The sequence below is a fragment of the Pleuronectes platessa genome, unplaced genomic scaffold (genome assembly GCF_947347685.1).
Source record: "Pleuronectes platessa unplaced genomic scaffold, fPlePla1.1 scaffold_345, whole genome shotgun sequence".
NCBI lineage: Eukaryota > Metazoa > Chordata > Actinopteri > Pleuronectiformes > Pleuronectidae > Pleuronectes > Pleuronectes platessa.
In genome coordinates this window covers 234-21027 of record NW_026519065.1, presented here as the reverse complement: position 1 = coordinate 21027, position 20794 = coordinate 234, and the positions used below count along the sequence as shown (strand labels likewise).

The window sequence follows — 20794 nt, the reverse complement described above, 5'->3', positions numbered from 1 at the left end:
GGGGGAGTACTAGGTTGACCGAGTGAGGAGTAGGAGGACTGGGATGGGTGTGGTTTTGACGAATGGGAGGCGGGGGGTTGTGATGGAGGTGAAGGGTGCAGTGGAATGCAGGTGTGTGGGGGGGGGGACGGGGGGGAACAGAGGGCTGTTTGGTTTGGTTGTTTCACGCCCCCCCACTACACGTACCACTCTTTCTTAGAAATGACCGAGCCGTCGGTTTGAGAGACCATGTCGTCGGCTATCTCCGGTTCAGGGTCATACTGGAAAGCCAGAGTCCGCTCGTCGTACTCCCGGCTCTCCCCCTCGTCCACAGTGAAGTAGGGCCTCTTCAGGTCCTCGGCCTCGGCCTCAAAGTCGCGCTCGCTCGCCTCGAAACCTCCGGGGCCGCCGATCTGGGCGGGCTTCTTCTCGTCGTCCGAGTCGTCCGGGGTACTGCAAGGTTCTTGGGGATGGGGCGGGGTGGGCGGGCAGGCCGCCGGCCTTGCTGTAGCCGTTTCCGAACACGTGTTTCTTGGTGCTGTAGTCGCCCTTTGAAGGTGCGCTGGCGGCGGCGCAGGAATACGAAGAGCAGTATGGCCGCCACCCCCCAATAGGGCGACGCCCCCCACAGCGCCCCCCGATGGCGGCACCTGCATTGTGCTGCTCCGACGTGATCTCACGGCCCCCAGGTGTCGGGTTGATAGGGAATTCTGGGTAGGAAAAGACAGATGGAAGGGAGTGTGTCAGTGCTCTGGTGGGAGGAGGTGCATTTGTGCAGGTGAAGGTGCAGATTTTTTTTTTTTAGGAAAGATGGAGTAAGGGAGACAAGGACGGAAAGCAAAGGGAAAAGGAAGGACCCCCGGCTCCCACGGCAAAACCCACCCCACCCCGGAGAAGAAGCCCTCGCCGAGGGATGAGGCAAGGCTTCGACATTCACAGTCACATGCAAGGACACAAATAAATGAACAGGCGACCAGAGTCAAAAGACCGAAGAGAAGTGGTGTCATCATGCATTGACATCTCTGTTTGGAAGGAAGAAGAAAATTTAACATTTCACTGAACAAACTGTAGAAGCATTGATTCCTGTGGCACCTTGAGTCCATGCATTCCTCACAAAGTCTCACACGTTGAAAGAAACAGGAGAGTTTCGGTGCAGCTTAGAAATCGTGATGCATGACATAGAAAACCCAGAGTTCACCATCAGAGTCACGGTAATGAAATGAAAGAGCACTGGCAGAGATGGTTATCAGCAGCCGAGCATTCACAGACACACACATCAACATGAAGCATCAGAGCAGCACAAAATAACACACAGATAACTGCAGACAATTATCAAATGAGTCCAAAACATAGTGTATTCACTAAACAGTACAGCAGTTGGTTAATGGCCTGCGAGAGACAAACCATAACTAAGATGCCAGAGATTGGGAAGGATGAGAATTTCACCTTGTAAAGATGTGTTTTTGAAATTCACATCCGCCAAGGCCGAATCACATCTCCAGCTAAACTGAGCCATTCCACCATTTTTCAAGGCAGCAGCAGAACACCTCCTCACGAGGGTGATAAATAATAATGCTCCAAAGCACAGTGGAGCTCTCGCAGTAAAAAACCACTCCGTGAAAACGATGTCGCCTCCGCACACATCTTCACTAAAGAACCCTCCTTCAGGCCCGAGCACGGGAGACTCTAATATCCGAAACGTGATCAGAGCCTCGGGGGTGCACGGCTGGTCGCCTGCAGAGCGGAGGAGCGTTTATCTTCAACGGCAAAAAACACTGAATCCTCCACAGGAAGACGGAGGAAGAGGAACTGTACAGCCTCTTATAACATCGACTAACAAATGGTGTGGGGGAGGAGAGGAAGAAGAAGAAGAAGAAGAAGTGAGAAACAAAGATGGAAGCTCAGCGTCTCACAGGACAAACCGGTGTCGTGTGCACAATGTTCAACAAGACACATACACGAGAGATCCTCTGCTATCGAAGCTGTTGCTGTTTTCTATGATTTATTAAGTGTTGTGACACATCGTGATGATATCAGCACGGATCTCAAAAAAACATCCAGCAGATATCTGGATCCGATAATCACCCGATACACAAAACAGGTGTTCACACATTCAGATAATAAATCAGTCACATTGATGTAACTGAGGTAAATAGTTGTGTCATGTTGTTTTGATGCAGATTCAGATTCCCTCTCCTCATATTACACAACCCCGCTCAACAGGTTGCTATATTATTTGTGATGTGAAATGCTAACAACAGGAAACACAGCTAGCGTTAGCACGTCTGCAGCCTGACGCCTCCGGGGAGGATGACACATCAAGTGAGAGAGAGACGTCTTCATCAATATCTGCAGGTAAATAATCCACCAGTTGGAATAACACATCACTCACAACACACAACACACTGAGGTTACACAAATCTAAATTCCATATGGACAAGATATTTAATTCACTCAAACAATGAGTGAGATTGTTTTATTACGTCTGAAACCTTCCTATGAAACCCCCGGTCTGTGAATAGCAAACAATCTATAGTGAAATAGTCCATTGTTATGCATTATGCATTACATCCACTATGCATTATGCAAGCACTGCAGCAGTGACAACAACAACAACAACAATAACATTATAATCGGATATACAAGTGTACTGGAGGAAGGTACTATGAGGTACTGGCACCAAGGTTCAGGTACTGTTACCACAAAATGTGAAGAACATCAAACATACAATTATAGATCCACAAATGATAAGTCAAGATGTGGCACCAGTGAGGGCTGGTCCACGGTAAAGGGATTTAAATTATAAGCAAAAGATTATTTTCAAATGATTGCCCTGAAATGATAAATCAATTCAATCGCACTCATTTGTTTTAGTGGGAGTGATAAACGCCAGAGTGCGGTGGAAGAGGATTCTATCTGGTGAAGATGCCATCGACTCCCGGCTCTCTGTGCTAATTACCAGGGTCCTCAGTCAGTGCAGAGGAGGGACCCCCCCCAAACACAGCCACTCTCCTCCCCTCCTCTTCCTCTCCACCCTTCCTCCCAGGCCCCGGCAGCAAAGCTCTCCAATTTCTAAAGCGGAGCCGGGCACGGTCTCAAATATCAGCTCAGGTTTTAATCTGACCACCTAATGGGATTATTCAGACACAGGCCTTCATTACACACATGAATGAGAGAGCGGAGCCAGGTCACCTCTGCTGGAGAACACATCCTCCCACCGAGTCCAGAGAGAGAGAGAGGGGGGGGGGCTGACAATCCAGAGGGTTTAACGAGGAGGGAGAAAAGAGAAGAACGCTCTCCTGTAATCCGCTGCTCTACCCTTCACTGTCTTTACCGAGAGGACCCGTCCTCTCCTTCCATCTTAACCAGGCAGATTCTTGGTACGTGCATTCCTGAGGTCGCAGAGACTGAAAAACACGAGGCAGCCCTCACCGAAGCGTGGCAATAAAAGATGATGCATGGAGCCTTCAAAGGGAGCCCTCAGTCAGCCTCACTTCTATAAAGGATCAGGTGACAGCCCCTCTTGACACCTGCGTTTACAGAGGTTGGGGTGTCAACGCTAATGATTTGAAAATATGTCTTGAAAAGCAGTTTGTAAACACTCGGGTATTTTCCCGGCTTGTTTTGGTCGGAGCAGCTCAGAGGAAGCCTTGGAAGCTGCCGAAAGAGAAAAACACCAAATTGAATTTCTGTTTTAGAGGTGGGAGTCAGAGGAGGAGGCGTGAGGACGTATTCAGACGGTTCCTCGTGTGTAATTGGGCGACATTAAAGCAGAGAGATGGAGAAGCTCCTCCATCTTCTGTACACGGCTTGTTTTTCATTCTGCGACTCAAAGAGGCGCGTTGGCAAAGAGGACGACACTCGAGGTCACACCACAACACCACCTCCTCTTCAGCACGCCGGCCTTGTGCACACACACACACACACACACACACACACAGACAAAATGGCCCCCAAGAAAAAAAATATTTCATAATTCTCTGGCGCGTCGGCTTGTCGTGCACACGTGAAATCACAGAGGCCACGGTGCAAACTAATCACATTACAGCAACACTAATAATAACAACATATTTGGAATGGTTGGGCTGCGTGGAGGGGGGGGGGGGAGGGGGGGGTTTGACAGCACGGGGGAGGGAGGAGGCGTTCCACCAGCAACACCATTGCTACCAGGGAACACCTGCAGACAAATAGATAAAAAACAGATCTCAGAGCAGCACAACGGCAGCTCTGATATTGTTCCAGGAAACAAAAGCCGGCGTCATTTCCAACCCCCCCCCCCCCCGACCTGCAAACACGCAGATAGTGTTGCGTCACCTTGAGATTCACACATTTACTATTGAGATTAATTGTCGGGGCCAGATGTGCAATGAAAGGCTATAATTGAATCCAGAGGCACGGTGGATTTACGCAGATGAGACGTAAAGTGAAAACACTGCAGCCGCTCAAACGCTGTCCTGCAGGAGTCGCACTGTTTTGAACATTAACTGGAGCAAATGATTTATTGCGTTTTAGAGACACAATTTATGTCCTTTCCAAATTTGATAAGTGATTTCCCCTCGGAGTCTTAAAGAGAAACAAATGAGGTGCACGCAAAAACAAATAAAAAAAACAAGACTGAGATCTCGCGGAGGAAATGACAGTGACATCAAGTCGGAGCCAGATTTGTGGCTTCGGAATCCAACACACAGGGTTTTTTGTGTTTGGGTGAAAGAGCACAAAACAACCAGAGGCAGCAAATCCTCAAAGATACTGAAGGAGAGGCCTGTCTGAAGCAGAAGGGACTTTAAAAGAACCAGAAACTGTTTCAGAACTCTGTCCTGCAGGTTCTGTCTCAGGGTGTGTGCTCCGGTCGTGTCTGAACATGAGGGGAGAAGAAGAAGAAGAAGGAGGAGGAGGCGTCTCATTCCTGAGTCTTAGCGCAATCACTTCGACAAGGTGTTATGACACAGGCTGGGAAAATGAGAGAGGATGTTTCAAAGAGCCGGGGTGTGGCGTTTTTTTCTAATGCGACTAAATGAGGAACAAGTGGCAGACAACAGGAGATGAAAAGAAAATTGAGGGGCCACTCTGAGAAGTTGAGGAGTGGCAACAAAGGGGGGGACGGGCGGAGGGGGGGGGGGGGGGTGGTGCCTTTGAGAGGTTGAGGAGTGACAACGGCAAAATAAAGAGCGGCATGATGAGTGAGAGAGGACGGGGACAATCAGGGGAGATGCATTCATTCTGTGATTCCGACGATCCTCATTACTTCGCTGTCGGCATTTGCCAGTGGTTGTTAAGTCGTGGAAATGTGATGCTGCCACGACGCATAAAAGCCCCCCCCCCCCCCCCCCCCGCTTTACTTCCCAATATCAACCAGTTCCTCTCTGTTTGTCGACTGGTTTCCCTGCTACCACTCAGGCGTGAGTTTACTCCCGCTCGCAGGTAAATGCCACTCGCGCCATTAGAACCTGAGGATTAGTAATTCAAGTTCAATTTGCCGTAAAGTTAAAAAAGAAGAAGCTAAACAGAGGAGAGGCGCCGGATGTGCGGGAGGAGATAACTCTGTCAAAGACGAGAGCTTCTCTCAGGGGACGACTCACAGCAGCAGCAGCAGCAGGTGACCTTTGACCAGATTATATATATATTAAGGCCTCCGCTGGTGACCGAGAGTCCGACTCCAGTTTGCGGATTATTGTGGATTTAGAGTAATATCTGTCATTGTGTGAACAAGACGACAAATCAGGAAACACAACAGCATTAGCTTCTAAAGGGGAAGGCGGGTACAAGCTACTGATGAGGCTCATCTCTGATTGGACAGACGCACTGTTCATCTTTTTAACCAGGAAGGAAATGCTGACAAAATCATAAACAAACACAAAATCGTGTGATTTATTGTGTTTGATTTGCTGTTGTGTGATTTGCCGTTGCGTGTTTGTCGTGTGTGTATTTGTTGCATGAACAATACACAAGCATGAGATCCACAAAAATGTCTGACAGAGCCCAGTTGTCGTCTTTTTGCCATGAAAGGTCGAAATAATCATTCCTAATGCCCCTTTAATGTGCAATGAATATTTAAACAGACGTCTTAAGTATTAAAGCTCTTTTGAAAAACCACGTTTGCTCATAAGACGCCATTATTAATGCATCCCCACACCCCCCCCCCCTGCTAGCCGGCATGGGGCTGAAGCGCTAAGAGGAAGTGCGATAAGGGCGAGTTACTGGGTCAAAGCACAAATCTGCATGTGAGGACGTGTTAAGCCAGAAAAAGGTCGAGTCGCTGTTTGTTCAGCACAGCATCCTCCCCTCAGCTTCTGTTGATGTCTCCATCTTGTTTTTATTCTGGTCTTGTTGTTATGTGTGGAGCTGTGTGTGCGTAATGAGTGAATCACCACAGCAGCTCTGGAGCCAGTGGTCAGACCCTGGGACAGCATCTGACCTACTTCATCAGGCTCTCAGGGAGGCGTGACAGAACCAACACCACACGGGTGGACGCAGACGAGTCGGAGGAGGAGGAGGAGGAGGAGGAAGAGGATGAAGAGGAGGATGGAGGAGCAGAGCCGGGGCTGAAGGGGGCTCGGCCAATCCCCCTGCTCCATCTGTCGGCCACATCCCCTCTCCTCTGCACATCCTCCGGAGAGCAGAACAGCAAGCCATGCAGAAACAAATGTTAAGATAAATCACCGGGATCTCAGCTGCTCTGCTCTCACATGCTTTCCCCTGGTGACATTTCCATCTCACTCCTCCAGCCGCGCTCTCTCTCTTCTCCCCCCCCAAAAAAATAAAAGACTGCAGCCTCAATGTCTTCCCCCTCAGTGCTTCTCCCTGGCACCGAACAACACAGCAGAGGCTTTATGGTGCGGCCTATGGCGTGTGAGCGGGAGAGGAGCTCATGCTAATGTCTCATTTGGATAATGAGGTGTGATCTTGGCAGGATCTGAGCAGCTCGCGGCCCCCCCCCCCCCCAGCCCCCAGCCCCAGCCCCCGCATCCTCCAGAACTAACGCTCTAACAGCCCGAGGGCCGCGAATCCTTCTCCTTCTGTGTGTGTGCACGCCTGATTGGCAAGTTCAAGGGTTGACGAGAAGCAAGGGCAGCATCGGGGGGGAGCGACTCTGAATGTGCTCCTCCACCTGCCTGACAGCGTGTGTCTGCTTGAAGTGAGGACGTAACGATATACAAGATCTACACGTGTGGCCTTTGGATCGTTGAATAATGCAGACAACGGGTGATGTGCCAGGGCGCCCGAGAGAGAGAGCGACTCCACCATGACAGGCGGAGACAAACACATTTCACATTGCTGGGGGGGGGGGGGGGGGGGGGGAGCCGCTGCAAAGCTGACATCATAATGTCTCTTGTCTCTGTCAGAGAGGAGAAAGAGACGAATGGCTCCGTGAAGCGTCTCTCCTGCTGCTGCTGGAGGACGTCAGCTCGTGTGTTCTCTGAGGATCGCTCCTCTCCACAGCTCGTTTCATCACGTGACGCCATCGAGCCACAGATTCACACGCTCGAACCTCAGCTGATAAAAATAAGCAGCGCAATCAACACCTAGAGTTATTTACAGTTTTGCCTGGCGAGGGACTGAGAGCTCGTTCAGAAGGAAACACAGCAGAGAGTCGGAGTTTGGAGAATTCCTGCAGATCAAATCATTTGGAGAGCCGCTATAAACTGAGTGATAGTGTTGGTTGGGGGGGGGGGGGGGGTTGGTCGCCTCTGCGGACAATAGCTGAAGTTGCCGTGAGAATCATCTTGAGTCAAATCAGAGTCTCTTACTTCCAGACCCGTGAGATTTGAGATGTAAACTAAATGATCTGTCTGTTCTTTAATGAAATACACACATATTTAATTCAAATTTCAAAAAGTAATCTCCCCCCTCCTGTGCTGCTACTGTTGTCATCACTAGACAACCAGGATGATGAAGCTTTGGTTCGCTAATTGGTTTTAGCCCCGCCTCCCAACACTGGGCTATAAAAGGCGTTTTTTCCTAAACTTTGAGGAACTTACAAAACTTCCAAGTGATGCAGAGTATTCCTCGTTGAGACCCGACTGGAAGAATCAATCAGGGCTGCAGAGAACATCTTTTTGGGGGAGAAATATCTTGTAGAAAGAGACTAATGAGGCAGATACCAGTCTAATAAAGAATAAACTTCTACTAGATGTAGTTATGGGTATTTGATGCTCTGATCCAACAATAGTGAAACGTGTGCTCCGGGTCTACTGGTAATAAGGTTCATGACAATTAAAACATCTAATGTCAGCTCACAGCAACATCTCCTGCACAGAATTTTTTTAATGTATGCTGAGCCAGCTCCCTCTGCCAGTGCTACAGCTTCCTCTGCCAACGTGGAGGAATCTCTGTACATAACCCAGCTTATGGTCTCGGCCTCATTTGCCTGCTTTTGTATATGTGGAGCCAATAAAATTGAGATTGGTGAAGTAAAGGTGAAAAAGTCGAGCGCCGGGTGTTGACACATAAGGTCAAGTACCGCACCACCAGGCTCAGAGACAGTTTCATCCCCCAGGACATAAGACCTTTAAACTCCTCTGAACTGCAATAACTGCTATTGTTGTTTTATTTTCTCTTCAGCTGTTTATATATATATTTAGATTGTATATACTTTATTTTCTATTATACATTTTGATATTCTATTTTATTCTATTTTATACTATTTCTATTTAATTTTTTAGGTTGTAATTACTTGAGCATTGCTAGAAGAGAGCCTGTGACTCAAGCATTTCACTGCCAGCGACCACTTAATGTTATTGTTGTTGATTTGATAATAAAAAATCAACAAGATTGATTGAATCTTGAAAGAAGATTGAATCTTGAAGTTAATTCCCCCAAAAAGTCAAACCCAGTGAAGCAGCTCCGTCAGTCACATGGACGCCTTTTTATTTATTTATATTTCCACCGGACTGTCCGATGTATTATTCATCTCATATTCACCACGTGGGTTTAGGATTTTTTTCCGGCCTTCTCCCTCAACTTCATTTTCCCGTGCTCTTACAGAAGGATCCATCCTCACGTTTCTTTCTTGCTAAATTGAAGAGAACGCTCTCGCTCCATCCAGTTCAACCCGAGAGGTGAAGCCCTGCAGCGGAGCCGCCTGCACCTCCGCCCTCCAAAGCCGCTCAGCACCACCGCCCTGACAATGGAGGGTGAAAGTTGGGCGCTTCGGGGGGCGGGTAAGTGGAATCACCTAAAGGTTCACATACCGGCTGCCCCCCCCCCCCCCGAGCTTATCTGATATCCTCGCTCACAGCTCATCCCGCGGACGTGGCGGGTGTTATGCAGCCGTCTCTGACTCCGCCCGGCCCCTCGTCTGACGGAGATTAGCGCCGCTGCGTGGGAGAGTCAAGGTTAAAAAGAACCTCATCGAGTTTATGAGATTATTCACGTGGGTAAATAAATTAATTCCGCGGTGCGATGTGCGGCTTTAGCAGAGAGGGGACATGTTCCCACGTCACGCTGCCGAGTATCAAACCACAGGCCTCCTTCTTCTCAGGGCAGATAATGACATGATTGTAAAGCCACCCGGACAAAATGGCGGTTCATCACGTCCCATTATGTGCTGGGAAGAAATTGAAGACGGCGGCATTGATTTGTTTTTTTTGAGCACAGAAACAAGAGTGTGATGTTGGGAAAGCTGATTATCTTAATGAAAGGCTGCTGGGGAGGATCTTAGAGAATAACCACACGACCCTGTGGCTTTTCTCTGCAGCAGGAGTTTGACAGGAATTCCTCCATCAGCCAAGAGTGACTCATCAAATTTAACTTCTCAATCCGAGGCTGTTTAATCGTCTCCCTATTTGTTTTCCACATGGCCTCTGATAGCCGCTCGTAATTAGCTGATTAATCGGATCTGACGACTTGTCAACTTTGCCTCGGGAGGATTCTGAGCTGCATGAGGATGAGAGAGGTATTTTCGAGGAAGAGGTCGAGTCTGAATCCTTATAGGGGCTTAACAGTCAGGGAAAGCCTCGGTCCTCTGAAGCTCATCTCTCTCTTGTTATAGATCCTCTCCTCTCGCTCTCCCTTTTCCCTCTGACTTCCCTTTTTCACCTCTTTCTTCTGAGAGCAGGGATTGATTAAAGCAGGAGAGCACTTCATTAGACTCCGACAAGCGACGCCCATATCTGCAGAACACACGTCCTTGGAGGAAAAGCCGTCTCATTCCACGGGACTCACCGGAGTCGATGGCATCTCCACAGCAAACATCATCCCCCGATCGAATTGAATCAAGGTGACGTGCGGCCCCGCTATCTGCAGAGGTGACAGTTCTGTGGCTCCGACAAATCCGTCCATGGAAACCGAGGAGCTTGATTAAAACCTGCGTTTACTACACCGCCATGGCACAACGGCTTTTCTGTGATACAAACAAATCTGACATTTTGGTTGAGATGTTTCTCTGGCAGGTGTATATCACTGTGTCAGGTTCAAAATCAGCTTTAAAATGAAAACAAAAAGGGAGCTGCCTTCAAATACATGCACAGTGCAACTAGTAGGGCTGGGCAATCAACCGGAAAGGTATAGAAACCATCATCTATATCCTCTAATCGACTTAATCTTTATCATGTTGATTTATACTTTCCCCAATGTGTGCGTTCAATAACTGCTGTATTACCCTGCTCTCCCTCCTCGCTCCCCCGCTGACCAATAAACAACAATGAACACCGACACTAATCAGAAGTTATTAGGATCTGAACAGGACTGAAGTTTACCTTGTGCTATTTTGAGGAGACACGTATTTAAACATTTTACCTGCATGTTATAATCAAAATAATATGATATTAAGTCATAACTCAAAGAGGTTTAAACTTTATTTAAGTGGCAAAAGTATTATTGCTCTGATATAATTGAAAGAACAGTTAAGAACAGAACTCTCCTGATTGGATCTCCATCCAAAGACTAATTTAAAAGTTTGTATCATGTTTAGCTCTATGGTCCAGATGTCGGTGGCTCTGTGCACACATCGGTTATGTCACCCTCCTCTTCCTCACACAACGCTTCCATCCCTGAGGCCCCCGCTGCCGCAGCCTTGAACCGCCGCCAGCACCGGGGCTCTCTCACCTGCCACGCCTGAGGCCGGCTCGTCTGAGACTGAGGCACAAAGATGCTCTTTGAAGTTAATGAAGCGTCAGCACACTTCTTCACCTCGGCTCCCGGGGTCATTATGTGCAGCCGGTGTCAAGGCTGCGGCGAAGAAGAGCTTCAAAGCATCGGGTGGAGAAAGGCATCGCTCGGCCTCCAGCTCAGCCTCCAACACGTTATACAAATCAACCGATGTAGAGTCGAACAGGAGCTGAAGAGACGTCCTCCTGATGGAGAGGATCCCTTCACACATGTTCTGATGCATTGTGGGGGATTATGACAAGACGCCATGTTGAAGCCGGGGCTCCGAGCGGCGCTTCAGGACGGGAGAGGCTGTGACTCTCTTCCCTTTAACTCGTCACGGCTACTAGGGAACTGGCAACATGCTATTAAGGCTCTTATAGGACCCATTGGGATTGTGTCATGAACAAGAGCCTCCTGCCATCGAAGTATATTGAACATCACTTGAACAGCAGCCCTGCATCCAGCCAGATTAATACCAGAGAGGATACAGGGCGGCAGGTGTTTTGTTATATATTAAATATTCAGCATATGCGTTAAGTATGATGGTAGCTGGTGTAACTCCAAATAATTGGAAGGGAGGAAAAGTGACAATCAAGATCAGGAAATGCCCATTCAGCACATTCTCCCTGTTTGGAATGGGCTGATTTGGGGTCTGTGGGTTTATTTCTGAAAATATAAAAGTGACCACAGAACCCGGAAGCTTCTGCACAAAGAGCCGCTCACCTGTTTATTCAAAGTTTATTAATATTGATAACAAATCGCTGCACTTCCTCTGGGCTTTAAACAAAACACGTGTCCAGTGCGAAGCCGATAAGATGGAACAATTTTTCTCACAGAGAGAGATTTCTGAAATCATTACACAGATTAACCCAGTCTGCTAATGAAACCTGCAGAGTGAGGGATCAAAGGACCAGCAGAGATTTCACATCATCACAGTCAAAATACACATTTCATTTTAATCTGCTGCCGAACATTGTTATAGATGTTATAAAAAACTAAACAATCTTTAGATTAAAGTCTGAACGCAAACAAGTTAAGTGCCCTCACACTGTTCACCTCACTCACTCAATACACATGACACGGACACATGATGAGAATAAGCCGTGGGACCTCTGGGACAAAAGCAACGTGGCTGGTTAATCTAACCAGTCAATGAAAGAAAGCCGGAATAGAAAATGACCTTAGCGCCTTTGTTTTGCCTTTTCAAAAGAGATGAAGTGCTTTATGCCAAACACGACAATCTCTGGAACACAATGACTCAATAGGAGCGGTTGTGGTTTCCTGACTGGAGATTACTTCCTCCCTTGTCCTGTGTGATAAGTATGGGGGTTGCTCGTGCCCCTTGTTTTCAGATTTCTATCTACTTCAACCGGGGCTTCAACGTCTCATAGTGCAGGTGACGACATCACACATCCTACAAAGACGCATTGTCCTGGCGTTACCCTTAGAACACACTGAGAGGGAGGAAACAGAAGTGGAGCGCGGGGGGGGGGGGGGTATGCAGTGATACTGTAAGGCCCAGCTGTTCACTTCACACCGAGCAGAGCGTTCCCAGAGACACAACATGAGTCAACATGCAAAAGCAATGCAAGTTAGAACACCCCCGCTTCCCAGAAACCAAGCAGCGCGGAGAGAAGAGAGAGAGAGAGAGGGAGAGACAGAGAGAGGGAGAGAGGGTGGGGGGGGATGAGTCTTTCCAGTCTGACCAGAGCGAAACTGTGACAGTATCCCAGTACCACACACACACACACAGACACACACACAGACACACACACACACACACACAGCTGGTACCAATAGAGGAGGATCCCCACATTAGTAGCACGTACAACAGCGTCAGATCTGCTGTATTTATTGAATCAGGGGCTTTGAGGGCAAACTGCCGTCTTCCTATGGACGGGATCCCAGAGGAGCCACAGTGAGTGCGTGCCAACAATTATGAGGAAAGCTGGCAAACTGAATCAGCTCCCCCCCCCCACCCTCCTCTCCCCAGGAAGAGACAGAAGACGGAGACAGGAGACAAAAGAAGGAGCTCGGCTGCAGAAGGAGGCGCGAGGCTGTTTGGAGACATGTGAGCGAAGGATGATCAATACAGTACCCTCACCTCAAACCCCCATTTTTTCCTTGATGTAACTTTAGGGCGCTAATAATAGACAACGCTGTATATCGCTCCCACTCATGTGCCTGGGTGAGTAGCGAGGCGGGGGGGGAGGGGGGAGGGGCGGCTGTTGTGTTCTCACAGTGTGCGGTTCCAAGCTCTCGTATTTAAACCCAGAGGCCTTGTTTTTTTTTTCACATCTAACCTTCCACACAGCACAGCGGGGGGGGGGGGGGGCGCAGCCGGGGCAGGTGGGAAAACCACATCCAATCACAGCCGAGCGGCGACTATCTCCATCTCTGTGCTTGTGCATGGGTGGATGTGTTTATCAGGGAGCGGAGGGGTCTGATGTCAACAACACGTATTTTAGTTTGACCTCGGTGTGGGGGGGGGGGGGGTACTGTATTGACGGCGAGCCATGCCAGACTGAGAGACAGAGGACGGAGACATGGAAGCGTCTTTTTTAAAAAAACCTACCTGTGATGTTGACGTCCACGCTGCCGGTGCGCGTCCCGATGCCGTTGGTGGCGTCGCACACGTACGTGCCGGCCACGTCGTAGGTCACCTGACCCTTGAAGAACAGGGTGTTGTTCTTGATCTCCACGTTACTGGGAAGGGAGCCGTTCAATCTGTGGTGGGAGAGAGAGACAGAAGCAATAATAGAGACGCCGTTAAAAAAAGAGATAGAAGAAGAAGAAAAAAAGGCAGAACTACACCGGAGCACGGTGGAAAAATCAAAAAGTAAAAATCCCTCTCTCTCTCCGAGGAGCTGCAAGGCAATTCAGTCTGTAGTGCCAAACAAACCTGGATGTGTGTGTGTGTCTGTGTGTGTGTGTGTGTGTGTGTGTGTGTGTGTGTGTGTGTGTGTGTGTGTGTGTGTGAGAGATAAATACAAGGAATATTTGACAGCGCTATATTTCAGCCATCATCCATCAAGTCCAAACTAAATTACGAGGACAGGGAATCCCAGCAGGTCCAAACAGGTAAGACATAGCTGAGGCCTGAGGACACTGTTTCTTTTTGTTTTTTTGTTTTTCTGGCATGTGAGATACAAAACAGACAGTGCTGGAAGGGGGGTGGGGGGAGGGGGATGAGGGAGGTGGTGGTGGTGGTGGTGGTGGGAGGGGGGGGGGGGGGTAGCTACAGCACAGCTCACATGGCTGAGCTGAAAAAACCCACGGGAGCCGTCGGGAGCGGCAGCTGATCAAGTGATGGACGCGGTATCTACCAACAGGCGCCCGACACCCCCCCCCCTCCCCCGTACCCGAGGTGTTTGCCTTCACGGGTTCGCGCTCGCAGCTCGTTCACTGACCTCTGATCAGGTCAGCGCACTCCCAGGTCACGGATCATGAGCTCACCAACTATTATCCCGGTCCCCGCCTTTTTTTCACGGAGCCCCGGCCGGCTGAGAAAAGGTATTAAATGTCGTGGCAATTAGCCATTTCCTGTTTGCCCCCCCGCCTCCGACAGGCTTCATCAGCTGCTCTGAATGGATCCGGACTGAGCAGAGCTGGAAACATGATAACATTAAAACGGGTCCTCCGGTGGCCGGCCCCCCTGCTGAGGCAGTTTTATGTCTTAAAATCAATCCTCATGTCACTTCTAGGGCCCCCCCCCCCCCCGTCCGCTAACACTCTAACATCCGCTGGCGTGTGAGGACGTTAGAAAAACAACGCAATGCTTCGTTTATTAGAGCGAGAGAAAAACAAGATGACATTACACAGGCAACAAAATTAGGCCTCACGCTAACAAACAGCCGCACATCAGGCGGTTGAGCTAAACACTCGACAGGGGGAGAGAGAGAGAGAGAGACACTGTGATGAGTTTATTTGTTAATGAATCTGTCGTGAAATATCAATTACCAACAGCTGATCCATTTGTGCTTTGAGTTAATTCCCCGGAGAAATCTTTCATGACAAGTGGAGATTAGAATGTTCTGCCTCTATCCACAGCAACAACAATGTGTTAGTAGTTCAGAGAAAGATAAAATAAAAAAATAAAAAAAAGGAATAAATAGAATACAGTGTTTCACGATTCAATAATCAGTTAGCGCGTGAGCCGCTATCAAACCCGGGGTTCTGCAAAGCCCCAATTGATTTGCAGCAGAAATGAAAGGCTGGCAAACCGCGATTCACCACAGAGAAACCAGAGATGTCTGAATTTGTATTGACCGTCTTAATGTGTGCGTGGGTGCGTGTGTGTCTGTGTGTGTGTCTGTGTGTGTGGAGCCTGAGGCGCAGCAAAATGAGGGGCTGACAAACAGCTTGAGAGTGATGCAGATTCTTTGGTGCACACATGTAAGTGATGAAGTGTGAATCAACCCTCTCCCCAGATTTCACAGATGTGTGGAGACGTGTTTATATCTGGATGCAGGAAAAAAAAAAAAGTCCACTACGTGCTGCTGAAAGACCAAAAGTAGAAAAAATGTCCTCATTTATATAGAGATTTCAAAACAAGATAATTCAAACTGGAAACAAACAAACGATTAGAGGAAATTAAGATGTTTATCGGGACTTCAAATCCACAAATAAGAGGCATCAGAAGGATCGCGTCTTAAAATCAAACACACATCTGTTGTGTTCACGATTTTGTTAATGTTTAATGTAGCGTGGCCAATCTGATGGAGGCTATTTCACAAGATTACTAAATATTTACGACAAATTGCAGAGCGAGGACGAAACTGAGGGGATTCAACCACACACCCGATAGATCGTTCTCTCACGTGGATGCAAAATTATCGTATGAAATATTACTCAGGTCCATTTAAACTGAAGAAAGTGAATTAAACAATTCAACAGTCAATTCTATTATTGACGTCTGCAGTGAATTTGTACTCGTGATTAGAATATGAAGAAATCTTCTTCAATTCGCTCGTGCCCTTGAACAATTTTTGGAGAAATTAAATATTAATATTGTGAGCAAAGCCTTCTACATCAACAAGCCATTTACACCCAAATGACTCCAGTGTGGTCAATTTGTGTTTGGGCCCAGTTTCTGCAAACAAAACAAAGATCTTTGCATCGTTAAATTATTCAGCAAGTTCTGGATATTTACTCATTTAAAAGCTGAACAACTGGATAACTGCAGAATTACTGAAGCAAACACATGTTGCTCACACAAACCTGCACAGAGCGATGAATCAGCACTTTGGAGTCAACTCAACGTTAACAAGGTGGAACGGTCCATGTTTAAACAGGGATGGATACGTTTATCTAAATGGTACAAGCCACTTAAAGTCTGTCCAATATAGAGATTACTGTAATACAACAGTAAATAAAACATTTCTGATACCAGTATGTGTGACAATAATCAATAATCAAACCATTATGGTCCTAATTGAAGCTGGATATTTCATTGTTTAACCATCAAGCTTTAAATATACATAAATTAACATATTCTGTAAAGTTTATTCTTTAAAACAAAATATTTACTTGGTGCATATTGACAAATGTAGATTCTGTGAAAGGTAAATATTAATCAGCTTATCAGGTTTTATCAATCATTCAAAGAAATGTAAGAGCTCTGCACCACAATTCTTATCTTGTTATATTTTCAATTACATTAGAATCTTATAGTTAATATTATGTTTAACAATTCAATTTATATTCAGTACAAATGGATAAAATAAGTAGTTTTCTGTGTTGAGGTCTTTATATCATGTTTATCTACATATATCTGAGTGTGAGCAGACCTGCATGCATCTAAAGTTAATCATCACACACGACAGGTAAACACTGTATCTACAACTAAAAGTAATTTCTCCAATCAAACCAACAGCGACTGGTTATGTTGAATACAAATCTTCAACACCTTCTAACCTCTGTGGTGTCTGCACTTCATCCTTGAGAGTAAACTCAAACATAAACATCAGTTAAAAGGGCCACTAAAAGTAACTGGTAGTTTTATCCACAGCTAATTGTGTCGGAGGAGACTCTGTGATTAATAGAATCACGTTTTCACAATAGAGATACGTAAGCCGCGGCTCATTAAAGCAGATTTTGAGGTAATTACACTGCGAACAGCCATTATTCTGCCGCTTGTATTTATAGCTACTTCCCGTATCTCCGAGCGAGTGGAGCTGGAAAACAGCTTTTCAGGGAGGAAGGAACACATTAGGTCTAAAACCTTAGAACACGACTAATTTACTTATTTGTGATAGTAAACAACTCTTCGACCCTCTCGTCCCTGGATTTCTATTCCACTGCCGACTGAGCGCAAGCGTTCGCACACACTCGACAAATGAAGAATACCCTGCAAGTGAAAAAAATCAACAAAAACAAACAATATAGTTCAAACAGGGGGCGTCCTTTGTTTTTAGTCGAGTCGGCTGTTTCGTCGCAGCTTCCCATTAACGTGCCTTTTGAGAAAAAAGCTTTGAGAAAGAAAAAACATATTCACCTTCCCCAAGGATTGAATATAAGTACAGTGAGAACATAACGCAGGGAGAGGGAGAAAGAGATTCTTATTTCTAGCTTCCACAACAAGCCAGATGAATTCAAGGAGGAACACGATCCCAGAAAGAAAAAAAAAACTACCACCTCTGGGCCTGACGTGGATCTGAACCAATCTCTTTAATATTTACTGGATCTGGCTCCACCTCTAGCGTGTGTGTCTGTGTGTGTCTGTGTGTGTTTGTGTTGTCAAAGTGTGACGCAATCCAGCCGGCCTGTTCCGGATCGTCACAGTCCTGCGCTGACCTCCACAGCGGAGCCCTGGGGGAACCTTCACAACAGATTTGGAATCTCATTTTTCGGTACAGCAATGGCCGTCCCCTCGTATCTGTCAGCACAGTGCCCTCGTCTTTCCAGATCACATCTCTTCACCCTCCTCCTTATCTCACTCCCCCCCCCCCACAGCCGAGTCATCTCTATCGTGTCTTCTTCTTCTTCTTCTTCTTCTTCTGTTCCTGTTGCTGCTCTGTGTGTGTGTGTGTATCACTGTTACTGCCCTGGAAGCTAAAACCATGCATAAGGAAGAACACTGATAAAAAGGGTAAAAAAAACTAAACAACTCCCAGAGCCTCATTAAAAATCCCAACAATGGTTCTGTTCATCCACATCCACTCGGGGCCAGTGACGTGTTCCACAAACCGACCTTTATTGTGCAATTACAGGACAAATTGCCACATGAATCTCTTGATTTCATTGTGTAATACTTTCAACACAAAAAACCAACAAACGATTTGGTCGCTTTGTTTTCAAAGGGCCGCTCCGTTAAGAGGTTTGATCCTCCCTCCTGGTCCTGGTCCTTCCTCTTCTCTGGGCTTTTTATTTAAACTGGGGTGCACTGTATCTCTACTGGTTTGTGTATTTGCAGTGATGAAAACACTGATCTCAGGTCTGTGGTAGGCCAGCCTCAGCCATGCCTCCACAACTCAACGCCGCTGACAGTGACGCACTCTCTCACCCCCTCCACCTGCATGCTGGTCCCTGGATTTCAAAGCCAACCCCCCCCCACCACCCATCCTCAAATCAAAGCAAAGTGGGCTGTGTTTGTTCTCCCAGTATCCGTGACCATCGCGCCGATAGTGGTGTGGGCGGCTGCCGTAATAGGCCCATCGTGCTCTGCCTCAGGTACTGGTCTTATCTCCATTACACGCAAACAAACACGGAAACGGACACACATTTCTGCACAGGGGGAAGGAAGTGTGCATGTTTTTGTGTCTTTGTTGTTTGCCCCTCAAAACAAAGAAACACAGAAATATCCTTCCAGAAAAACCCCTTGAAATGGAACACGAGTGAACCGACACACAACCACAGTGTCGTCCTGTCTCCGGGGCCTCGAGGGGTTAATCTGGGGTTTGCTCAGACTCACAGTTTCCACTGGTAGATGGTGACAGGGGGGTTGGCGTCGGCTCGGCAGGTCAGCTGGACGTTCTGTCGGTTCAGGTACCAGTTCCCATCGAAGCCCTCGATCTTCACCTCGGGTTCATCTGAAAGGAAGAAGGAACGCTGATCTCAGGTCGTGTGTAATCCAGACGGAGCAACAGTTTGGCTGCGAGAGGATTGAATCTTTCAAGGAGGTGATTGGCTTCGAGGTTCAGATCACATTTTCTTATACATGTCTACAATGAGAACTTAAAGTCTTTCCAGTTATAGAATAGAACTGCTTTAAAAAACAACAATTTGATTTATCATTCTAAATGTCGTCCATCGTTGTAAACAGCTCAAATTCCTTCTGATCAAGACTTTAAAACTGAATCCGGTTTTGATTTGCTCCGTTAATTCCAGCAATTGTTAAAAACATCTGAGCTATGTCCACACATTTTAAACCTTATTAGCTTTGCTGCTATTTAACACTTAAACTGACGACTACATTATAATCTAATCTAATCCACAACTGAGAGACGGAGGTGGAAGAGAAGAAACAGCTGTGAACGGTGATATAACAAAAAACTATTCATATCAGTCAATATCTATAATTATCATGATAAAATGTCACATTATTATACTTCCTCATTGTGTTATTTTAAAGTTTAAACAAAACTTTATAAAAAAGTATTTCAGTATTCCAAATTAAATATCTCTAAATAAATAAATCCATAATTTTCTAGTTTTTAGATTTAGCAGTATTTCCATGTATCATTAATAAAATTGGAAATGTCCCAAAATGAATAAAAATACTCTTTGTTCAGAAGAATTCTGCTGAATACTCAGAAACCTACTTGTGTAAGTTTCTCTTCCCTTTGTGTAACTGGAAGTTTCTGAGCAGCGATTCAGAGAAAAGCTCGATCTTGTTTTCAGTAAACGAAAGTGACTTGTTTCCTTTTGCAACGTCACAAAATCAAGATTAAAAACAGGTTTGTTCACTTTTAAAAACATGGTCTGAAAACATGATGGTGTATAGGAGGTGGGATTCTTACACTGCACGTTGAGCACCACGCTGTCGGTGATCCTCTCGTTCCGATAGGTCACGATGCAGGTGAGCTTCTGCTTGTGGGTCTCGCGGCTCGGCACCACCACGTAGTTGCTCCTCACCGTCACCGTCCCGTTGGCGTTGCGCGTCTCCTGGAAAGTGGCCTCGCCCTTCAACCTGGTGTCCCACTTGATCACGCTCTGGGGCTTGCCATTGGCCGAGAGGCAGGTGGCGACGGTCATCTTGCGTTTCTGAGGCCGGGCGACGATGGTGGGCGTCGTCAAGGTCATACGGGTCAGGGGGCCGAGCTGCAGGGAAGAAAGGTTTTTAAGAAAAAGCAATTATTGAAAAAGTAATTAAAACTCATGTCGTGTATCAGTCCTCGATTTGATCAAAACCTTGTTTGAAGTAAAAAAAAACACGAGACTCAAAGTGAAGTTTCTTCTCGTCCTGGAAGCCGAGGCGGTCGTCAGAGCTCTCACACGTGTGGAGCCCAAAAGCACAGTCCTCCAATCTGAATCCTCCGGGAGTTTCCAATTAACAACCTCCTCTCAGCACATCAAAAGGCCGGCACGAGTGGATGCACAACGGAACCAGATAGACGATGAAGAGGCCTCTTTGAACGCCCCCCCCCCCCCCCCCCCGCTCGGTTATCTGCACACGGGTTCCTGAGCTGAGCTGCAGGAGCCTGAAAAGAGCCCGAGAGGCTCAGGGACAGAGGGACGGGGACTCGGAGCACTTAAGCCAAGTGGGTTTTTTTTCCTCCACTGG

General features: G+C 47.1%; 1 protein-coding gene across 1 annotated transcript; it reads right to left on the bottom strand.

Annotated features, from left to right (window-relative positions):
* Nucleotides 1–106: 106 nt before the first annotated feature.
* LOC128436387 (nectin-1-like) lies at nt 107–20331 on the bottom strand (the record flags this gene model as incomplete). Its single annotated transcript, XM_053418150.1, is given in 8 exon segments — nt 107–428; nt 430–531; nt 533–586; nt 588–617; nt 619–689; nt 13646–13797; nt 18983–19100; nt 20031–20331. Coding segments are annotated over 8 exon segments (1080 nt in total), but the record flags the coding sequence as incomplete, so codon positions are not given.
* Nucleotides 20332–20794: the final 463 nt, after the last annotated feature.